At 43.5% G+C, this 24,096-nt stretch overlaps 1 protein-coding gene across 1 annotated transcript in view; it reads left to right on the plus strand.

The window, feature by feature from the left end:
• The first annotated feature begins 3,197 nt into the window (after positions 1–3,197).
• Positions 3,198–24,096, plus strand: part of MINDY4B (MINDY family member 4B) — a 32,123-nt gene continuing 11,224 nt past the window's right edge. The window contains exons 1-10 of the mRNA XM_037136125.2: positions 3,198–3,310; positions 3,545–3,572; positions 5,197–5,367; positions 12,351–12,470; positions 13,189–13,280; positions 15,433–15,598; positions 16,169–16,234; positions 20,288–20,358; positions 21,568–21,640; positions 22,398–22,559. Coding sequence (XP_036992020.2) covers positions 3,198–3,310; positions 3,545–3,572; positions 5,197–5,367; positions 12,351–12,470; positions 13,189–13,280; positions 15,433–15,598; positions 16,169–16,234; positions 20,288–20,358; positions 21,568–21,640; positions 22,398–22,559 — 1,062 coding nt within the window. The remainder of the gene's footprint in view (positions 3,311–3,544; positions 3,573–5,196; positions 5,368–12,350; positions 12,471–13,188; positions 13,281–15,432; positions 15,599–16,168; positions 16,235–20,287; positions 20,359–21,567; positions 21,641–22,397; positions 22,560–24,096) is intronic.

Raw genomic sequence — 24,096 nt, forward strand, 5'->3', positions numbered from 1 at the left:
CAGAGACCCCAGTCTTTTCTCTTAAGACCTTCAACTAATTGGATGAAGCTTCCCCACACTATGCATTTAAATGAAATAATCCTTTCATTCAAATTTACTATTTAAATGTTAAAACATGTAAAAAATACATTCACAGCAACAGCTAGACTAGTGTTTGACAAAAAACTGAGTACCATAGCCTAGCAAGTTAACACATAAAATTAACTATCACAACAACCAATATTCTTTTTTTAAGATTGTATTTTTATTTATTTTGAGAGAGGTTAGAAAAGAAGGAGAATGAGAGGAAGGGAAACATCAATGAGCAGCAGAAACATCATTTGGTTGCCTCTCACACACCCCCAACTGAGGACATGGCCCACCATCCAGGCATGTGCCCTGACCAGGAATTGAATGGGAGGTCTTTTATCGTTTAAGCATATTTTATGGATTATGCTATTACAGTTGTCCCATTTTTTCTCCACTTTATTCCCCTCCTCCCTGCATTGCCCCCTCATCCTCCAGCATTCCCATCCCCACAGTCCATGTCCATGGATTGTACATAAAAGTTATTTGGCTTCTCCATTTCCTACACTATTCTTAACCTCCCCCTGTCTATTTTGTACCTATCTATTCTATTTCTTATTCCATGTACCTTTTCCCCCATTCTTCCACTCCTCCTCTCAGCCTATAACCCTCAATGTGATCTCCATTTCTGTGATTCTGTTCCTATTCTAGTTGTTTGCTTAGTTTTGTGGTGGGGGGGGGGGTTAGGTTCATTTGTTGATAGTTGTGAATTTGTTTCCATTTTACTGTTCATAGTTTTTTATCTTCTATTTCTTAGATAACTCCTTTTAACATTTCGTATAAGAGCTTGATGGTAATGAACTCCTTTAATTTTCCCTTATCTTGGAAGCACTTTATCTGCCCTTCCATTCTAAATGATAACTTGGCTAGATAGCATGATCTTGGATGCAGGTCCTTGCCTTTCATGATTTTGAATACTTCTTTCCAAATTCTTTTTGCCTGTAAGGTCTCTTTTGAGAAATCAGCTGATAGCCTTATGGGAACTCCTTTGTAGTTAACTGTCTCCTTTTCTCTTCCTGTTTTGAAGATTCTCTACTTATATTTGAACTTGGGTAATTTAATGATGATGTGCCTTGGTGTGTGTTCTTTGGATCTAACTTCTTTGGGACTCTGAGCTTCCTGGACTTCCTAGAAGTCTATTTCCTTTGCCAGATTGAGGAAGTTCTCCTTTATTATTTGTTCAAATAAGTTTTCAATTTCTTGCTCTTCTCTTCTTCTGGCACTCCCATGATTCAGATGTTGAAGCACTTAAAGTTGTCCCAGAAGTTCCTAAGCCTCTCCTCTTTTTTTTTTTTTTTTTTTTTTTTTTTGCATTCTTGTTTCTTCATTCTGTTCAAATTAGATGCTTATTTATTCCTTTTGTTCCAAATCATTGATTTGAGTCCTGGCTGCCTTCCCTTCACTGTTGGTTCCCTATATATTTTCCTTTATTTCACTTTGTATAGCTTTCATTTCTTCCTTCATTTTGTGACTAAGCTCAATCAATTCTGTGAGCATCCTGATTAACAGTATTTTGAACTCTGCATCAGACAGGTTGTCTATCTCCACATTGCTTGTTCTCTTTCTGGAGTTTTGATCTATTCTTTTATTTGGGCCATATTTCTTTGTCTCAGTGCACCTGTTATATGTAAGGGGCAGAGGCTTAGGTATTTGCTAAAGTAGGCAACCTTTTTTTTCATGTCCATGGTTCATGCATATAATTTTTTTGGCTACTCCATTTCTTATACTGTTCTTTTTAAAAAACTTTATTTACACATTTTATTTTTTGTTTATTTTTTATTATTGTTCAAGCACAATTGTCTCCACTTTCCCTCCACCACCCTCCCCTACCTCACCCCCCCATCTCCCACCCTATCTCCCACCCTAAATTCTACCCACCTTTGGCTTTGTTTATAGGTCCTTTATACTTTTTTCTTGATGACTCTTTCCTTTCTTTTCCCCATCATTCCCCTTCCTCCCTCCCCCTGCCCCCTGGTTACTGTCAGTTTGTTCCTTATTTCATTGTCTCTGGTTATATTTTGCTTGCTTGTTGGTTATATTTTGCTTGCTTGTTTGTTGTGTTCATTATGTTCCACTAATAGGTGAGATCATATGTATTTGTCTTTCACCACCTGGCTTATTTTTCTTAACATCCCCCTGCCTACTCTGTACCTACCAGTTTGTACTTCTAAATCCTGCACTTTTCCCCCTATTTTTCTTCCTTCTCCCAACTGGTAACCATCTAAATGAGTTCCATATCTATGATTCTGTTTCTGTTCTCCTTGTTTGCTTAGTTGGTTTTTAGATTGAATTGTTGATAGTTGTGAATGTATTGCAATTTTAAAGTTCATAGTTTTGACCTTCTTCTTTTTCTTATATTAGTCCCTTTAACGATTCATATAATAATGGCTTGGTAATGATAAACTTTTTTAACTTAACCTTGTCTGGGAAGCACTTTATCTGCCCTTCCATTCTAAATGATAGCTTTGCTGGATAGAGTAATCTAGGTTGTAGGTCCTTGCTTTTTACCACTTTGAATACTTCTTGCCAGTACCTTCTAGCCTGCAAAGTTTCTTTTCAGAGATCAGCTGACAGTCTTGTGGGAACTCCTTTGTAGTTAACTATCTGCTTTTCTCTTACTGCTTTAAGATTCTCTCTTCATCTTTAACCTTTGACATTTTAATTAGGATATGTTGATAGAGTTTTGTTTTATTTTTTTATATCAACTGGATGGCTTTTATCCCCTTTGGCTACATATTTTTTGTTAACAAACACTTCCTAGACACACCACAGCATTAGGCGCTATCACCTTCTACCAGCATGTGTCTCTTATCAATTAAACTATCCCAGTTGCTGTATACAGATAATTGCAAACCTTTTGTTTATAAATCTGTGCCTTGTATTAAACATTCATGGCATCTATACAGCGAACAAAAATACACAAAGTATTCCATCTCTAATGAAAGTTTAATCATGATCTGATAGCAGGGGCTTACAGAGGGCAGTGACCATGTGGCATGATCTCCTTGATGGCCAAAAGTAGGGGTAGCACTCTTACCTGGCCATCTGTGCCAGCCACTGCTTCTTTGCTGCCAGACCTCTCTCTCATCTTGACAACTTCCTTCTTCCAATTATTTACATCATATAATTAAATGGCTATGGAGATCTCAGACCAGAAACAACTTCCCCAAGAGCTGGATTTGGAGGAGATAACTAAGAAAATTTCATTTCTTGACAAATGGAGGGAAATCTTTAGTTACAACAGGTAAGATGTTCATATTTTCTTATTTTTCTAGAACCAGAGGGATTTTAAGTGTTTAAATAATCAGCTTTTTTGCTTGCTACATGAGAAGCCTCCATTATAGATTTACATTAAAAACACTGCAGTTCTAATGATTTTCAGAAAAAGACTTCCCCAGCAAGGTTAGCGTTGAGGTTTGTGAATATGATGGTTGAATAGAGTGAGTAATTTTCTTGATGTTTTCTTTTTCATTTTTAGATTGGGAACCAATAATACAACTTCTCAGGTAATTACTTTTCTCAAAGACAATGTGTTTCCCTCTAGTCGTTTCTTCAAACAACCATGTTAACAGCAAAATCTGTACTTATTCTATGACACATAATGTCATTCAGGCACCTGGCATTTAAGCTGTGAAAACACAAAACTAGAAAGCCTCTTGAAGATCTTTTATTGTGCTTCCTTTTTTCTTAAAAATACGTTCCTAGTTTTCATCATTAAGAGCACCATATAGTTATTACTTTAGAAAAAGGTAATAGTAGAATCTAGAGTCCCTACACTTGTGAAATAATGCTATGTTCTGACAACAAAGTGCTTCAGTGTCCCTGAAGAGAAATGGTTTTGAAAATACTTATCTTTATTCAGCTTCTGAGGAATCTTTTTCCTTCACCATTTTCAAAGGAGAGAAAGATGACTGTGTTTGGATGTTGAAAAGGCATTTTAAAATATGTTATACAATATAAGGTGGAAAATGTTTGTAACTCATGCACCTGAAAAGGTTAGAAGGTAATAGACTGTATTTCCGATTCTTATTTAATCATTGAACAAACATAGCACAAAATATTAAGGTGATTTTCAGAAGTGTATGATATGACCAAACAATTGAATTATTAATATTTTAACCATAACACTAAAGCATCTTGTCCCAGTAACCTGTGATCAAAAGCCTTATTTGTGCCACTCTTTTAACATAGTCTAAATTAGAATCAGGGAGACAGTGATTCTAGTTTAGTCCTGGAAGTACTAATTGGAGATAGCTAACATTTGAGGGAATAGAATAGTCAAATGATAAAACAATCTTTAAATAAATAAATAAATGCCAAGTTATGCCTCACACAGGTGGGGGAAACCCCCTGGCACAAAGGGAAAGATTTTCCACGTGATTTATAAAAATGTATCTTATCACATCAGTAGTCTGTGACTTGGATGCTGTGTTGCTGAGATAAGAAAGCATCTTCCCCTCTAGGAAGCCAGAAACACTAAACAGGCAGTTTCGTTCATGCTTCAGCTACCAATAGGGCAGGTTTGTTTCGTGACATCACTGTAGAAGTGAAGGAAATTGGAAGAAGAGTTGATGCTAAATTATATTTAAATGCCATAAAATCAGTCAAGGAAAATAAAAATAGATGTTTTTCCTTAAAGATGGGGGCAAATTTTTTTAACTCACTTATTGGGGAATGGGAATCTGAGAGAATTAAAAGAAGTTAACCTGACTTCATTTATTGTCCAGTTAACGACATAATGAAAAATACCTCATATAGACCAAAAAAATTCAGTCATTGTTTATAAAATGCTGTCTTCTCAAAACAAGACACAGTGACATTTATACTCTCCTCTAAACATAATTTCAAGTGAAGGTCTTGATAGCATTAATTATGCTTGCATAATTAATAAAAATCAAGAGGTTACATTTAACCTCTTCAAGTCACCTAAAACTATGAGGAACATTTTGACACAGACACTGGGATTTTTCTGCCCCCTTTATTGCTACTTATCACAATTTTTAGATATCTTGAAAAGGGAGACAACATTTTCTGGAAAAAAAAAACATTTCAGAGAGAAAGAAAGAAAAGGTGGGAGAAAGGTTGTCACAGCTCTGCTTATTTTGTTTTTGGTGATGGCATTTTACACAGAATCACAAAGGCAACAGTGTGTCTGCTGATGAAAGTGAAGATGGTCCAGGAATACCTCAGCCCAAAGGACACGGACTCTTGACATCAAGTAGCCTTTGTTCTTTGCCCACCCCCTCCTCTGTCATCTCCTCAAAATCAGGCGGCATTCCTATCTCACCAGCAATGGCTATGGTGAGTACAGCTTGTCAATTAAACATGAAACGAAACATAATCTTCCCCAAACAACAGGGCTGGATAATCTTATCTGCTGTCATGTGAGAGTATTATTGAAGATAAGAATACGGCCAGTTGTTATTGGTAAAAGGAGAATATAATTAAAATGACTTATTTATAGTATTTTTCAAGGACACCAGTGATGTTACAATCTTCTCTTCTCAAACTCCAAGTCTCTCTTTATTCACTTCCTCCATTTGACAGTTAAATTTGAGGGAGTATGAGAGTTCAAGTCAAATAATTCACTTTATAAGGTAGGGTAGATCAGCCAGTGAGCACTACAAATGTGTAAGATAACGTCGATGGCTGAGACAGGACCCGGCCCAAGTGCAGGCAGGAGGGAGGGAGGTGGGGACTATGCCAGACCCAGTCCTGGGGCAAGAGCTAATCTCAGGAAAGAGATGTTTTCTGGGGCTGCCAACTGATACACACATTTGAAAAGAACTGAACATTTGAGGATCCAGGTGGATCTGGATGCTTCTGGTCCTAAGGACCATTTGCTCAATTCAAAATTTTGCCAGGGATGGGTGAAGTGCTGAGACGGGGACCCAGCTAGGAAGTAAAACTAGCAGCATCTCATTGGATCAACAGGCCAGGGCTGAATGCAAAGCCGTGGCAAACATCCCAAGGACCGGCTGTCATGGTCAAAGAGGAATGCTGGGAATTGGGGAAGCTTAGCCAGGGGTGGAACCAGGAAAACAGCCCCAGCTCCAGTAAGAGATCCCTCCAATTGCACAGCTCTCCAAAGTAACCCTGACATTCACCTCATCCCCCAACTTCACATTACATTCTAGAGCCTAAGGCAGAGACCTCTCTCAGGGGCCCTAAGAACAAAAGGAAGGAGCAGCACTTCCTTCTTGAGCACAGGCTGCCCTCCACCTGGGCATGGGTACAGAAACCTCCCTGGACCAGCCTGGTCATCTGAGCAAAAACCAGCAACACTTGCCCTGTCATACCCACTGTGTGCTTACAGCTCCACGGTCCCTGTGCTGTACACATGGCACCTGCTGAGGGGGTTCGGGGGCCTGGAACCCCTTCTGGGGAAACTACCCAGTGTCCATCTGCTTTTTGAGCAGAGGCTGAGCTGGCCTGGACTGCAGTATTCCCAACTCTCAATATAGCTTTTCTTTACGTTCCCCAGGTGAAACAGCATCAGCTACAGGGACTCCAGCCCCCCAATTGTATTCCATCGTGTGTAACCTCACAGGCTTCAAAGAGCCGCTCTCCACTGTCACATTTGCTCTTTCTCGTCAAAAACCTTTCCACCTCAATTCACCTTCCCTCTTCTGCTCAAATGCCAGATGCCACAGGAGGCTAAGTCAGCAGGGCTCTCAGAAGATACTAATTATTGGCCTCCCTGCCCCTGGGTGGTGCCTTAACCTGTGTTTTAGGTACCTCATAAATCCTCTCCTTGTGGGTAATAAAGACGGGTGATGCGCCACCCTTTTGTGCCCGGCCTCAGTGGTCAGGCTACCACACTGTGCCAGAACACTAAGGTTCGAGCAACTGCCTCCATTTTATTGGACAAGATATAGTTTTTAATGAATGATCGCTAATAAAAATGTATATTTATAGAAAAATAGGCTGCTTTCTGTGTGAATAAGAGAGAAAACTATGGTTCTATATTGGAGTTTGCCTGCACATACATTCAGGAGTTCCAGAAGACTTCGTAATGTGTGACTGCGGGGAGAAGAACGGGAACAGGGGACATGGGTGAGAGGGAGTCTTCCCGGCTGCCTTTTTGTACTCTGGACTTTGAATCATGTGAAAGTACAATCTACTTTTAAAAACACATGTACAAATTTTAAAAATAGAAAAAAGCCTTCACAGATGCTTCCAATGTCTTCTAGTCTCTCTGTGTGTCTCTGTCTGTATTTCAGAGACAGGAGAATCTGGGCCTGAATGCTCTCACTTCTCTCTAAACACAAATGTGACTCAACTGAGGACCTCCCCAATGACTTTTCCAAGGTAATTCTCTACCTTTGGAAAAGGCAGGGAGACAAAAAGAATTGGACTACTGTAGCCTGAAATGGAATTGGTGGAGTATTAAGAAAGTCCCAGAAGTAGAGATAATTGATTTTTCCTTTTAAAAAAAGGGGGACTTATTCCCATTATGTGGGCCAAATGATAGTGTGTCCTTTAAAGAGTGGTAGCATTGATTAAACACACCCTGGGACTCTGGATGCATGTGCTCCAGGCAGCAGTTTGGAAGCTTGACCAATTCTAATCGACCTTTCAGCAGTCGATGCAGCTGCCTGGCCAATTATCAGAGCTACTGACTTCTAATACCCACTTACAAATGCATTTTGTTGTCATTCTGCTGTTTCTTTCCGCCTTCTGTTTGAAGTAGAGATGTGTGGGATTTCCTGACATCAGCACACAGAGTTTGCTGGGAATCTGCTGAGAAAGTAGGTGTAGGTGAAGCACGCTATGCACGCTTGCTTTCCCTGGCTCTCCTGTTTCTCACCTTTTTGTCGTCCTAGTTCCAATCTCACAGCCTTCTTCATCTCCCCAGCCTCACGTCTCATGGTGTGTGTGCTTCAGTGAACTCTGGTCAAGACAGCTGGCCCAGGTGAGCCTGGGGCCGAGGGGAGCGCCTGCCTCCAGGCTCTTCCACCAGACTCACTCCACTGCCTGCCTTCCCCCCAGTGGCAATTTTTCATCCTCCTGCACAACCAGGCTCTTCTCCAGGACCCAGCCCGTAACACACTCCTGTAGCCTCTTTTATCAGCAGCCAATAATCAAACCCCTGGTGCATTTGCACCACCACCCAGCAGGATCATACTAAAAATGTCATACTGGAAGAGCAAATATTTGGGGGGAGACCCAAATGAAGCTGTAATAGAGGATAACAGACAATGAGGTGACTTTTAGGAAACAGGAAGCACAGCCTGGTGGCCCCAGCATAAGGTCTGGCCAATAGATGGGCCTCAGGACGTATTCACTCAATTCCATAATTCACTGCTCTGGACAGTCCTCTAGAGAGACACCTGAGTGTGGGCTGGTGGGTGTCATTCCTGTGCCACTTCAGGTGCACTCTCTACCCTTCCCTTCCTTCTCCAACCTGCTCCCTGCCCAGGAGACTGACTGTAGGGACTCCGTCAACAGTGCTGCCTTGTCCCCTTGCTTCCTATTGAGTTTGACCAATGAGAGCTGTGTACAGCCTTGATGCCAGGTTGTATACAGCTGGCCAGATCCTCCATGTCCTGCCGCCCCCACTCCCCCCGATGCAGTCTTCTCAGCACTCTCCTTCCCAGTTTAGGTAACCACGTTTGCCCTCTGCTCTTTAAGTCTAGGGGAGACAACCACTTCTGAGTGTTTCTGGCCCTGGGACCCTGCATTAGCTATTGTGGTTTCCCCATATGTAGTCCACAGCTTTGTAAGTAGTTGCTATATTAAACTTTCCTCAGGTAATTATCCTGAGTTGAGAGTCCTGCTGGGACCCTGACTGGTACAAGTTGAAAGGCTTGCATTTGGGTCTTGGCACTGCCACTGTACTAAGTATGTGACCTTGGGCATTCCACTCAACTACTCTGGACCTCAAGTCCTTTAACTATGAAATGAAAGGGTTGAATTGGATTTTTAAAAAATTATTTCATGAGTGCTTATTGTGAGCTACTCTGTACCAGGCACTATTCTAGATCTGACAAATCCATGATGAACAGTCAAGCCAAGAGCCTAGTACTGTATTTGATGGGCTAGGAGAGAAAGGTCTTCTCAGGACTCACTAGTTCTAGAATCTCTGATTCCTTGATGGTCCAGTAATTTTTCAGGCAAAAAAAAAAAAAAAAGATTTGGGGACAGAGCCTCAAAGAGAATGAGTCTATTTCATGTTAGGTGGTGGGGATGGGGTTGAAGATGGACCAGGTGAGGTTGTCACAGGGAAACTCTAAGCCCAGGGACAAGGGACAAGCAGCAGGGGTAAGTAAATTAAGCCTGTTGGGAAGAATGATCCAGGACCTCTGCCTTTATGTGTGTGTGTGTGTTAATGATCATCATCGTTATTATCATCATCACTGCAACCAGGAGAGAGGTATTCATTACAAATCCTAGAAAAGAAACAGACTAAAAAGAGAAAAACTGTAAACTGTGCTTGATTGTGTCAAATAACAATGATCACTGCAGTCATTTGTTAGGACTGTTTACCATTTGGGTCTAGTTACTAGGCAGCACAACAACATATGTAGATCACTGAATATGCATCTGCTTAATCTTGTTGTAAATTATATTTGATATGAAAGTAAATAGGTGAGACTGATCACCTTTGTTGTTATGCTAACCAGCGGGGTTTGGTCTGAGAGACCTGCAGCCCGCTCTGTTCTTGGCCTCCCCCGGGTGCTTCTAGATGGTGATGCTGTTTAAGGTGGAGGTGACAGCTGACAACAGAAACAAGAGAGAGGGTGGTTCGGCTTGCAGAATTTTTCTAACTGAGTATGTGTTGTAAGCCTTCTCAGTCTCAAGCGTCGTGATCTTTCACGTTTGTGCGCTGCTTCTCCTCCCTGATTCCATCCAGTCTCTGGTCTTTTTCCGTCTGTGCTAGGACTTTCTTCCTACAGTATGAGTTGTTCCAGAGCAGACAGGCTGTGTTTTCACACAGGTAAGAACACTCCAGATTTACTCAGCACTTCTGGGTCCCAAAGCCCTTTTCGGTACGTCTTCTCTTTCAAGGATAGCCAACATGTGGACCTAGCAGGGGTTCTCAGCATTTGGGGATAAGCAAATAAAGTCTTACAGAGGTTGGGCACTCGGTCCAAGTTCACATGGTCAGCAGAGAACATAACTGGGCTTCTCCGCACTGGTCAGCTACATAGCCTTGATGCCAAGGGAGCACTTTCCATGATTTCAATCCTCTGCTGGGGAAATCCTGGGTCGGTGGCCCTCTTTGGCTGTGATACGCGCTGAGTCTGTGTCTTCTAAGAGCAGCCTCTGTGCCCATCTGCTTCCTCTCCTTGGTTTGCTGTTGCTCTGAGACACAGATGGGTCATTTTTCCATAAGTGCCGCTCTAGGCCCTTGCTCACACTGAAATGCACCTGCCTCTAGTTCTCTGAAGAGACAATCGTCTCTTTCAAGGGCAGGAGCAGAGATGTACAGGAATGAAACTCTGGCCATGGAACCAGAACATGGTCTGACACAGGCAAGACCATTCCAGATGCCTGCTTCTCCTGCATCTGTCCCTCTTATAGACCTGAGGGCTGGCTCCCTCCGCAGCTGGGAAGAGGTGCCACAGCTCTCTCTGGTCCTGTTGGGCTCCAGGTTCTTTGGCTAAGACCCTGGATGCCAGCATGAGCTCCAAAGTACTTTCCAGTCTCAATTTTCACTAACTTCCCACCCGAAGGCCGTGAAACACAAGTGTTCCGGTCCCACTGCACTATTCCCGGCCTTGACACCCTAAATACTGGGTGTGTGTTTGCAGCTCTTTCTCTCTGTCTGACCTCTCCTCACTACAGGCAGTGGGCCCTCCATGGCCTGTCCCAGACGGTGGGATGGGTGCCCCCGCTGAAGCATGGGGTGTGTCATTAAGCACTATATTAAACAACCTGAATTATTTCATCTGCTGGGGAAATTAGCCCCTGCTTCACTCTGGCAGGCCAGAGCAGCATACGTTCACACATCTTCAATGATTCTTCCTTCCTTTTTTAAACCAAAACAAGAGCAAGCTCTGATTGAGCTTTCACAGGCAACAGCTTCTAGCCATCATTCAACAACACTGTTTTATTTCCACTGTATTTTTTATCATGCATGGCAAGTGATTTTGATTTTCATTTAGGGAGGTAATACAGAGTATCCCTGTTAGTTATAACTTTCTAAGTGATAGAGAATGGCCCAAACTAATGAAGGAGTTTAATTAAATAATGACTTATACACAGAAGCGACAGCAGTCATAGGCCGGCACACACAGGGTTGAAGCTGGGCAGGCAAAGCAGTGGGTAAGAATGGGCACAAATCCCAGCTCTTTGTCCATTGGCTGGGTGATCTCTGGCAAATACTTCTCTGTAAAAAGGGGATTATAATGCACCTACCTCAAAGGATTATATTAACGTAGTGAATGTAAAGCACTTAGCTCAGTGCCTGGTGCATAGATGATGCTCAATAAATGCTAGATGTCATTTGCCAGCCTAGTAGAAAGGTTGCCTCTTCCAGGAAGTCTTCCTGGATACCTTCATCAGCATTTCTCTCTCCTTCCTTTGTTCTTTCATGGAAGAACTTTGCACTAGACTTATGGAACTTCATACTTTCTGTCTTGTACATACTTGTGTGATATTAGACTTTTTACATGTCTGTATCCCACACAGGACCTGGGACATGCTATTAATATACCTCTGATTATGAATGGATTCCCTTTTTGGCATGTGTAGGCTTTACACAGGCTTGTTTCCTTTTATTTTTGGGGGGGAAGCTTTAAAGATGGCTTCCAATCTTCACATCATATAGAGCATCATGGAAAACCTTAAAGATTCTGGGGCAAGAGAACAGAGAATACTGGTTTAATATCATTTAAACCACTGTGATACTCAGGCTGCAAACACAGAGTCTGTGATACTCAGGCAGCAAACATAGAGTCCCATCTGTTCCTTTTTCGTGTGGAGCAGGCACAAGGACCGAGCCGCAGCCTGGTGTGTGCTACAAGGGTGTGAAGGACAGACAGCTAGCCACGAAAGGGGAGACACACGCAAGGGACACAGATCAAACAGGGACAACAAGGAGAGTGGCTGACACACTGAGCCTTTGAGACGACATGCCCTAAGTGAACCTGATGTGGACTTCTGTGGAGGACTTTACAACTACAATAGAGGAAGGGAGTAATACGTAAGCCTGAATGTAAGAAGGGGACAGGTGCATCTCCGTGGTCTCACAGTTTCACTTAAGACGGAACGATGGGGAACGTGTCTCAGAAGGATTGCCTTCATTTGAGTGAACCGTTTCTCTCCCCTCTTCTCAGAGGCTGCGGCACAACCTCTTTGGGAACACAGTCCACACCTTCGGCCGTGACTGGCAAGAGGCCTGTTTCCGGTTCCACAAGCCTTTTTCTGACCTGGCTTTTGCTTTGGAAGCAGGAAAGGTAAGAGCAGGCGACAGTTTTTAGAAGTCCCAATTCCATGTTCCTTATCTATGATTCCTTTCATTCTCACCCACATGAATGCAAGCTTTCATTACAATCACCTGTAGAAACATACTGAGAATTTAAAATTCAAGCCTAAATGATAACACAGTTTAAAATTTACTGTCTGGGTTATAACAAAGACTCAAACTCCTTTTTCTCCTCCCTCCCACCTTCTAAATTCTACCTTTCCTGGCTTTTTTCTCTAAGTCCTAAGCATCCCCAAGGCCACAGAGGCAGGAGGAGATCTAGCAACTTCTTTCTGGCTTTTTAAAAACCTCAATAATTCATGTCATTGATCAGCAGTCACACAGAATTTCAAGAGCCAGCCATCTATTTCCTTACCTCCTACACACCTAAAAGCTCGATATAAGCTGGGGCATTGTGGTGTCGGAGGGAGGACCCATACCCCAGGTACCAGTCTACGGGGCTCCACAAGAGGCTGGTCACTGCAGGCTCTAGCCCGCTGGGAGCCCATGGGGAGGGATGACACAGTGTGGCACAGTGTCCCTTGCTAAGTCTAGTGGATGCTATATGCCAGGAGGGAAAAAGGCTGCACAAAAAAACAGATCATGACATCCATTTTCCAGAGTTCTCTTTTGTACTGCTAGCACTGAGAGTCTCCGTTACAATCGTGAAGCCCTGCTCCCACCCTCACTATTCATCTTCGCCTTCCCAGGGAGGTGCCCGGAGCATTCAGATGGCTGTACAAGGATCCATCACCAAATACTTGTTGTTTACAAGGAAAGGGAAAGACTGTAACTTCCACAGGTAAGAGGACCCTGAGAAGTATTTGGAAAATTACTCATTTCCTGAGAATCTTTATATGCTAAATAATAGCAGAAAATCCCCTGAGTCTTCACAGGAAGGGGACTTGCTCCAAAGACAGAAATGGGGCTGATTTTCCCAGAGGGGCTGCATTTCATAACCATTTCATAAAGGAGGGTTTTCCTGGAGTCACTCTCAAAGTTCAGTTGCAGAACACTGCTGACAGTTTTTATGCTCTGCTGCAGACCACCCTGTCAGGTGAAAGGAGCACCAGGTCTCAGGTGGCCTCACTTGACAATATTTGATGAGAAGCTTCAACCTAGCAATTCCAGAAAGGAACAAAAAGGGCAATGAAAAACCTGATAAATGAAGGATTAATCCTCCTATTTAACCAGCCTATCAAAGTACAGTGTTTGGTCATTGCCTATTTTAAAAATCCATTCAAACTACTTTATTCTTAGAAGTTAACAAGCCCCTATCACTTGCAAAGCTCTATGCTTGATATTATAGAAACTGTAAACAAGTAAAAGGCATCTATCTGCTCTTAAGCAAGATAAGATATCACCGGAAACTGGAACTAAATGTGTAACGTATCCTAAGACGGTGCATTGCCAGGTTCCCGAGAAGCAGAGCTAAAGCTGGGAAATCTTTATACAAAGGGTGTCTGCAGGGAGCGCCCCCAGGAGAAACTGTGAGAGACTGTGGGAGGAGCCCAACATAAAAGGAGAAGCTGGGGAAGAACATGGTTTCCAGGGCATCTTGGGGGTGTCGCTGTCCCAACTTCAGCTAAGGGAGCCCTGGCTATGGGCCACCCTGCAGGCGGGGGCATAACTCCTGTCACCTCTGGGCCAGGTGGCTCCAGTTCTTCAGAGACAGTTGAAAGCAGGAGCCAGCAGCAACAGTACCGGAAGCAGCTAAAATAAAAGGGACTCCAGGGAATCTAGATAGAACACACACAATATCTGCTGCACAAATAGAAAGGATTTAACACAGGCCTGGCATGTGGCAACTACTAAGTACACAGTAATGAGTAACTGCTCTGGTAGACCTGCTGCATGGAGCCTCCCTGAACCTTCCCAGCCCCAAGTTTCCCCTCCTTCTGTACTTTCATGGCGCTTTCTTTAATTCTCGTCTGCCTTCAGAGAGGGTTTTGGAATGTGAGATTCCTCATTACTCATTTCTGCATTGCCACAGAACTAGATGGATTCTATAAATTATCGCTGAATTCATTAATAAAACTCTATCGTATGTTTCTTCCTAGGGACAACAGTTGTCAATGTAAAATGCTGAGGAATCAAGCAGGGTAAAGGTCTACTACATAAGGATGGGCTCCCCTTTCCTGGGAGCTTTGACAGCCTGGGATTATTACCCAGTGGAGAGTAATGGTTAAGACTAGGACGTCAGGAGCCAGACTGCCCATTCAAACCACTGCTCTGCCACTTTAAAGATGAATGACCAGGGGCAAATCATTCAACCTCTCTGTCTTACTTTCCACACCTCTAAGGTGGGAGTAGTAATAGTATCTACCTCTCAGGTTGTTGTGAGGATCCAATGAGGAGATCTGTGTGAGGTGCTCAGACAGTGCGGGACACAGTGAGTGCCCACTGAGTGAGAGCCCCAGGCTGGTGAGGACAACCTCCGGTGGGGCCCCCAGGGATGCACAGGATGTCATCGGGCGGAAAAGACAGGTGTGGCGGGCAGAGTAAAGGCAGACAAGGGCATGAGCAAACATGGGAAATATGTTCGGGGGACTAGTCCATCTGGGGCAGCGGGTTTATGAGATAGAAATCTGGGAGATAAAACAGAAAGAATTGTCCGGGCTGTGCTCGGAAAGGCCTGTGTCATTAGATTGAAGAGCTAGGAACAGTCCCTGCTGGAGTTCAAGAAAGAGGACAGCAGAGGGAGTCAGTGGGGGCAATAGCACACAAGGTAGGACTGGCTGAGGTCACCAGGAGAAATAGCATGTGCTGTGGGGACGCCAGTTCCAGTTGCAGCAGAGAGGACAAGGCTCTCCAGGACATTCTTACAGTGTAGGTTGATGGAGGAGCCAAATAGACCCACCCCGTATTCAGAAGAGTTCACAAAAGTGGAGGCCCTGGCACTCAGCTAGGTGACAGTCCACTCCAAGGTTTTCCCACCCCACCCCTTCCTGTAGTTTATGTGCAGTGAGCAAGCAGGAGCAGAAGCAAGCCCTGGCTTTGGCCCTCGCTGATATCCTGTGGGCAGCAGGAGAAGCTCAGAAGGCCACCCTCTGTCTTGTCACTGAAGACATTTATGTTGTCTCGACTCCTGAATACTCTGCGGACAACTTCACTGAGCGGGTGAGTGCATTCCTGCCTGTGCTGCCAGAGACAGGGCCGATGGAGCCTGAGTGGGTACTAGACTCACCGTGGAAATGGGGGTGGAGCCCCATGGATGCTCCTATAAGTGTCTGATGTGGCCAAAGGCACCATCCAAAGAGGCAAGGGCATAAAAGGTCCAAAGTTGTAAGAGATCCAAGCATCCAAAATAGAGAATCTGGCTACAGATTTCTCCTTCTGGAATTCACCATGGTCAAGAATGTCCCATACCTGAAATCATCATGAATGGCATTTCCATGTCCACTGTCTTAAACATACGTAAAATTCTATCTATTAGGGAAAAAAATCTGTTTAAGGTTTTATTGCTCAAGATATTATATTGATTTAAAACTGAGGGAGGTAAAAGTGAGGCCAGTGGCCACCCGATCTACCTTGTGCATTTTACATGGCCTTGTGCAAGACGGCACATCAGTTTTTAGCAATGTGATTTCGCAATGAAACAGAAATCTTCCTTGAGGTAATAACAGTGGCACCTTATGGATGTGGCTTTCATCTTCCTTTTCATTTTTATCTTCTATTCCTGATTTACAGCTCCAGCTGTTTGAAGTTTTAGACAAAGAAGCCACTGAGAAATTCATCTATGATCATTTACAATGTGTAAGTGTTTAAGCACTGAGATAATGCTTTCATGTTGAACTGATCTTACAAGAATCTTCTCTCTTTTACAAAGTGTATTTTTAATGATGCTTGTTAAGAAACCCAGATCATCTTGAGGGCTAAGGAAGGGCAGAACGAGAGAAAGGAAGCCCGCCTCTCCGTCCCCGCAACCTGGAAAGAGGCAGATCACACACAGGCCACTCAAAAATGCTTCTGTCTCCTTGGCTAATCAAACCCAGAAAACAATACTATAGAGGGCATATGCCAAATTTTTTTTTGTGGGAAGAGAAAATGTTAAATCAGTCTTGCCTCATCTAATGTATAAAACACAAAAGTGGGAGCCAACTAAGGCTCTAGCCTGAATGGCCAAAATGATCCTTCACACTGACTCCAATGAGATTACTTTGGTCTGAAAAAGGTGGCCCTGTTTCACCTTTTCTCTCAGCATCTTCCACGCGATGTTTCCCCCAGGGTAGGGAGGGGACAAAGTAAAGGACAGAAGTGGTTGAAAATGGAAGGGTTTTTTGTTTGTTTGTTTCAGATTCCTCTACAGAGCAGGGAATAAAGGTTGATTTTCTGAAGAGTCGGGATTCTACTGTATAAATGCAGGAGACAATGAAAGGAGCAGGGTGGCCAGGAGGCCACACAACTGTGGACTGTATAGAAGGAGGAACAGTGATCCATGAAGCTCACTGCTCCATGCCCTTCAAAGGCCTCAGAGGTGGAACACTCTGGCATGAGTTCTCGGCCATGCTAACTACCCGGGATCATGGTTACACTGGTTTCCCTGGGCCTGCCTCTCCCACCATCTCACAGGCCTGCACCATGGGCAGAACAATGCCGTCCCCCTCATAGATGTCCACACCCTGGCCCCCAGACCTGTGAATGTTCCATTGCATGGCAAAGGGGAATTAAGGTTGCTAATCGGCTGACTTTAAAATAAGAACAGCCTGGGTTACCCAGGTGGGCCCAACGTAATCACAGGATCCTTAAATGTAGGGGAGGAAGGCAAAAGAGAGGGGAAGAGCGATGTGCAATGAGAAGAGTGTCACCACTGTGGCTGGCTTCGAAGCTGGAAGGTGGGGACCATGAACCAAGGACTGTAGAGAGGGCCCCACTGGAAGATGGAAAGGGCAGGAAACAGATTCTCCCCCAGAGCCTCCGGGAGGAACGCAGCCCTGCAGACATCTTCATTCTCACCCAGTGAGACACCCACATCAGACTTCTGACATCTAGAACCGTGAAATTTGTATTATTTAAGCTACTAAATTTGTTATAGCAGCAATATGAAATAATAAAAACTGTGTGATGGATTTTAAATATCTGACAGGAAATGTTAAGCTGGAAACCTGCTTAGAGACCCCTTCCTGTGGGCCAGAGATGTTTAATGGGGTTACACAGATAGAGAGGAGCCGTGTAAGAAATAAATGATTCTTGCAGTTACAAGAGGCAAACGCTTCCCTCTCTGTCTTCCATCCTGGGAGAGTCTGATTCAATAGGAAGGACCCCCTTCCCTTCCGTCCATTTGCAAGCGATTCTTCCAGCATTGAGAATCAGAAGATCAGAGCTGAAGCTGCTCATGGGCTTCCCCCATCAAAGACAAAGACTGGAGCTGGAATACATGATACAAGCTCTAAACAGAAGCAGACTGTCCAGCACAGGTGGGCTTCACACAAGAGGTGCCTGTGTCCAGCCATCACAAGCTGACCATTCCCACAGCCATGCTGTGGAAGGCTGGGCACCATTTCTTGAACAAGGTGCAAACCATGACCAGGGGCTGCTCATTGTGATCAGCCCCCTATTCAGACCTTTTTACCAAACGTCATTCACTATCACAATGCACCTGGGTACACAGATCTCAAGCTAAATGACTAAGGGCTACAAGTGAGCAGTAAGCCTATTGTTACGGGTTGAACTGCATTCTCCCAGAAAGATATGTTTAAATCCTAACTCCTAGTACCTGTGAATGTGCTCTGATTTGGAAATAGGGTCTTTGCCGATGTGATCAAGTTAAGATAATGTCACGCTGGATTCAGGCGGGCCCTAATCCAATGACTGGATTAGGAAGGAAACTTGAACATAGACCCAGACACACAGAGAGAACACCACGTGATAATGGAGTCAGAGACTGGCGTGATGCAGCCCCCAAGCCAAGGGACACCAGGGGCTGCCAGCAGCCACCAGAAGCTGGGAAGATCAAGGAAGGGTCCTCCCCCAAGCCTGCAGAGAAAGCAGGGCCCTGCTCTGACACCTCGATTTAAGACTTCGGCCTTCAGAAGTATGAGATAATACATTCCTATTGTTTAAAGTCACTCAAATTTATGATAATTTGTTATAGAAACCCTAGGAAAGCAATATACCTACATCTGCAGCATTAATCCACATGGTGCCATATTTTTTAAAGTTTCAGTCAATTATAGTCAAAACAATCAGAAAAATCCCACATGTAAACCTGGATTTTAGCTTTTCTTCCCAAATTATAAAATCTGGCTGCCCTCGACTTATAACTTGGCATGTCCTCAATTAACTGACAGCAACTCCCACTAGACAAGTTGAGATAGATTGAATGATGTTACCTCACTGGTGGAAAGGACTCCGTGGTGTGATTAAGTTTAAGATTTTGAGATGGGAAGATTATCCTGGCTTATCCCAGTGGGCTTGATGAATCAGCAAGGTTCCTTAAGAAAATGGGAAAGTAGAAGAGGAAGAGAAAGAGAAGTGATGCCAAAGCAGATGAAGAAGAGGCTATGTGATGTGGGATCATGGGCCAAGGAACAAGGACAGCTTCTAGAAACTGGAAAAGGGAAGGAAAGGGAGTCTCCCATAAAGCCTCCAGGTGGGACACAGGCTTGCCAGTTGTTTGAGTTGAGTTCAGTGACCCCCAGGTGGGGCTTCTAACCTCCAGAACTGTAAGATGATAAATTGGTGTTGTTTGAAGCCCCCCAAGTTTGTGGCAATTTGTCATGGCAGCAATGGAAAACTAATGCACACATGTTCTCCAGGTTGCCTCAGGCCCCGGCCCTCCCCATTTCTCTCACTCACAGCCTGCAGTATATCCACTGGCTTTCCTGTCTGGTTCCTATGGCACAGGAATTTGTCCTCTTCCCAGGTCACAGATAGCAAAGGGAAAAATGAATCCATAAAAGGAAGAGCACAGGCGTTTTAACTGAAGCCTTCCTGATACAATGCCTCTGAGGGAGAGGCATCAGCCCTGTGCACCTCAAACACCAGCCAACGAGTTTCTTTTCAGCAAGTAGAGTATTGACAAAAAAATGAAGATAAGGCCAACTAATGAGAGGCCCTGCATGTTGGTTGGTCAATTTGGATTTGACCCTGGGGATCACAGGGCATCTTCAGAAAGTTCTGAGCAGAAAAGCAACCTGACCAAGAAAAGAGAGAGAGGAGAAGGGCCTTAGGGAAGAACAGACACTGGATCTAGCAAGTTTGAAGAAGCAAGGTAGGAATCATGCTTTATGCCATTTCACTTTTGCAAGAAATCTAGAAAAAAGATATTCTTATCTACAATTGCAGATGAGGAGATTGCAACTCAAGGAAATTAAATAACTAGGGGTTAGTAAGTGGTAGGACTGATTCTGAACCCTGGTTTGAGTAACTCTGAGCTATTTTCACAAAGCCTTTCTGCTCCCCAGAGTTTAATGGGAACCAGGAGGGCTGCACTGACCGAGAAGAAGCTGGGAAATGGCACCAGCCAAGAGAGGGCCAGGGACCTGGCCTAGGATGGACAGTGGGAAAATGGAGAGGAAAGATATGCTACATCTTAGCTATGATTTGAAGAGACTCACAAGACAGAAGTGGAGGGAATAAAAGATAGGTTGAAAACCAAAAGAACGAAGGTGCCATTGGTAGGCATGAGACAAGGAAGGAGAATGCGTGTGAGTGAAGCTAGATCTGGGAAGCAGGGAGAGCTCCAGCTGTCCTTTAAGCCCCTGGAAAATAAAACTCTCCAGCTGTAAATCCTTGAGCCCACGCCCACAGACAGACATAGCTGCATTGCCTGTAGGTGAACGTGCCTTTCTTTTGTTTTCCAAACAGTTCAATGGAGAAGGGAGCCGTGGGGTCATCCTGTTTCTTTACAGCCTGGTCTTCTCCAGAACTTTCGAAAGGTAAAGTCTACAAATATTTGCACGGTTATTTCCTATAGCTCCAGGATCACATAAGCTGTGTACTCTTGTGTTGGAAAATATTTGTATGCCCTACTGGAAACACAAGTGCAATTTTTTCTGGTGGATACTGTTCTGTTGATACATCCTTTTCTGTAGTCAGTTTGGGTAAGCGGATGTTATCGAGAAAGTTTGAATCTGCTTTTCTGGTGAAGTAATAGGTTTCTTCTTTATGTGGTTATAAATATTGGCCACCAACAAAAATTATTTATACCGTGTTCCTGAAACTCCTCTTTCATATACCACCATCACATTTTTGTGGTCTATATTATTAGTTACTTAAGTTTTATTTAAATCAATACACATTTGAATATCAACTTCTTTCTAAATGTCATTATCCTTGAAATCATGTATTTTCTGTATTAAAGAAAATATGTGTTAAACACATCACTCTAAAAATTTTTAAATGTTCATATTTATACCATCCAAAATCATACCATACTTTGGAAAACACTACCCTGAATTATGCCTGATGCCTCCAAAGCACTCACCATGCTTGACCCAAGTCTTTAGGTCTTATGTACAAAAAGGCTTGATCTGTAGTTCTGTAAATAGTGTTTCAAGAACACATATAGCTCCCATACCAGCACTTAGCACCTCCCTCTGGGTGGCAACAGGAGCCATGTGGCACCTTGACTTTAACATTGGCCAGGGTAGAAACCTGACCCCTGCTCTCTGATGAAACAATAGAGGCTGCCCTTCTGTACCCAAGAAATGGACTTAAAGCCCAAGCTGGTGTTTTCCATTTGAAGAGTCTGTTCAATTCTGCCTTGTGCCAGCACTCTCTGGAGTAATCCTGTGTCTCTACCCTAAGCAAAGCATCCCTGGTCCCTGAGCAATTTCTCTACTGAGCCCAGCATCAGAATACACACACAAGCTTTCCAACATGTGAGGTCTGTAGCCTCTCCCTTCACCCTCACTGCTTACCACTGGCTTCTCCCACCTGCACCCATGGCTTTCCCTATGCAGCCTCAGTCTAAGAAGCTTTCCCTGTGAGAGATGGAAATGGGTGAGGAACACAGGGTTGGGGGCAGTGAGTAGGCGAACCTCCAGGACTGCTGCTCTGGGCTGGGAGTAGAGGGAGGAGCGGCTGCAGGTTCTCAGTGGCGTCATCCCCTCTGACCAAATGCTGATGGTTCCACCATCCTGTAGGCTTCAGAAGGACCTAGACGTCTCCACCACTCACCTGTTACAACCAAATGCTGGAGGCTTCCTATGCAGGCAGGTAGGTTGAAAAACTTTGGCTTTCTGTGGTCTGAATTAGGCTTTTTTCCCCCAATAAAGCATATTCTCTCTTAAGTGAAGAGATATCAAGTTGTCTTTGAAAAACTAAAATGCTACTCTGAGTTCATTGTCAGATTCTACCTTCCAATTTCCCTTACAGTCCTTTCTGGTTTATCTCTGAGACCCCTCACCCCTGAGACTCTAGAAACATTAGAAAACACCTTGCCATGACCCACCAGAAACCCCTAATAACGGAAAGAAAATGACTATTAAAAACACCATAAATTCATGCTCCTTCAGTCGTAACTATGAAAACCAAAGTTCCAAAGAAATGTAAGGGGAGGGCGAGTGACAGCGTCCAAGCGCGGTAATGGGAAGTTAGGGGTGTGGCACAGGGGAAAAGTCAGTAAACTATTGCTTTCACCCTAGCAACTATTTATGAAGTACATTTTTCTAGAATTATAGGTTGTATTATTTCATTCTTTTCAGTAAAATGATAATTAGAAAAAGAAATTATGTCCTTCAGTCATTGCTACCTAAGATATAAATATTTGTAAAATATCAAGGTGGGAAGGGATAATAGAGGGGGAAAGTGGAAGGGTCTTCAGGAACATCTATAAAGGACACATGGACAAAACCAAGGAGCGTGGGATCAGGGGTGGAAGGTGGGGATGGCTGGGGTGGGGGGAAAATGCAGAGAACTGTCTTGAACAATTAAAAAAAAGTAAAAAAATATATCTGTAAAATATGTCATCTAGGCAGTTCTGAACTTGATTTTAACTGGAAGAGCAAGTCCACACGTCTTTAATGGCTGTCAAAGTGGAAAGTCTCAAGAAATATTACATGGAGTCCTGTCCCGCAGTGACGTCGGCTACTTGCGATGGGGCAAGGACACCTCGGAGGATGATAGGCTTTCCCAGGTGGGTGTGTCCTGACACCTAAGCACACAACCAGACATTCTTTGTCTCTATATTAAGGCAGTTCAAATCGGAGCTTACCTTTAGTACTTTCCTGCACACGCACACACACACACACACACGCGCGCGCGCGTGCACACACACACAGAGACTTTCAGGGGCTAAACAAATATCCAACTCTATTTGCTTCATATTTTATGTATTATATGGATATATAGTATAGGTAATATAAGTAATATGCAAATAACTAAAAGCAAACCTCAAATATACAGATAAAAGGGAAGTCCCCTTGCATTCCCACCTGGGCACAGCCCCTTCTCAGAAGTCAGTACTGCTTTTAGCTAATGGATAGCTTCCCAGTCCTTCATTTATGCAGATGAACTCATATATTCTATCTATTGCTCAAAGCCTTAAAAATATCACTGGGCTTCAAAAGGGGGGGCCACTTGATTTTTTAATTTTATTTTTCAGTTACATTTGACATTCAGTGTTATTTCATATTAGTTTCAGGGGAACAGCCCAGTGAAAGGGGCCCACTTGTGAAACTCCCCTCCAAAGCTTCCCAGCTCAGGCAATTTACAACCTCTGACAATCAGAAAATAGAATGTGCTGTTGAAAAGCACAACCAGAGAGCTCAGTAAGATGAGATTCCACAAAAACAAACAGGAGAGAGAGTGAAAAAGCAAATACATTTGCCCCAAACCACAAATCAAAGATACTTCTGTGCTATTTTCACAAAAATGTTTCTCCTAAAACCCAGAGAAGGCAAGGCAGATTCTGTGAAAAGCAACTAACTCTCTGGAGTGGCCTTGAAACTAGCTGGGTTGTAATCCAATACAATGGTGACACAAATCTCCAGGTCTCAGTCCCCACACTCTCCCAACCACTGCACAAAATGAGGTCCCTGATGCATGGTTGTCCTGTCCTTCTCACTCCCTGTCCCAGCTCAGAATCCCTTTGCTCTGTGCAGGCCTGCACACTTGACGAGGTCCTTCTATGTCCACGTCATCGTCCATCCTTCCCGCTCCTGCTGGCTCCAGCTGCGGGTTACATGAAATCAGCATCTCACCACACAGGCAAACCATGCAGCCCATTGCATCAGAACAGTAGTGTGCGACTACAGCAGAATTAGTATGTTTGTATACAAATGGGTTTTAAACATTTATTTATTATTTCTCAAGTTTGAAATCTGGGTCCATCATAGAAAAATAAGAAGTGACAGATAAGCTAAAAATAAAAAAGATGAGCCCAATCCCATAATTCAGGGGACAATCCTTTTAATAATTCCCCCCTTTCTTTTTCTTTCTAATATAAATATGTTCTATTCTACTCTTTGGAAACGTGCCTTTCTCATTTAACACAAGTATCTTTATATGGCAGTGAACGTATATCCTTCATATTTAATGGGTGCAAAGAGTTCCACTGTGTGAATGTGAAGGACTGTACTTTGAATGTATCCAGAACAGAGACTGGATTTGTAATTGATATCGTCACAAATTTCCTAATCACTTGTTCCAGATATTTGGGAATTTATCTTAGA

The sequence above is a fragment of the Artibeus jamaicensis genome, unplaced genomic scaffold (genome assembly GCF_021234435.1).
Source record: "Artibeus jamaicensis isolate MK-2021 breed Jamaican fruit bat unplaced genomic scaffold, CSHL_Jam_final contig_466, whole genome shotgun sequence".
Lineage (NCBI taxonomy): Eukaryota > Metazoa > Chordata > Mammalia > Chiroptera > Phyllostomidae > Artibeus > Artibeus jamaicensis.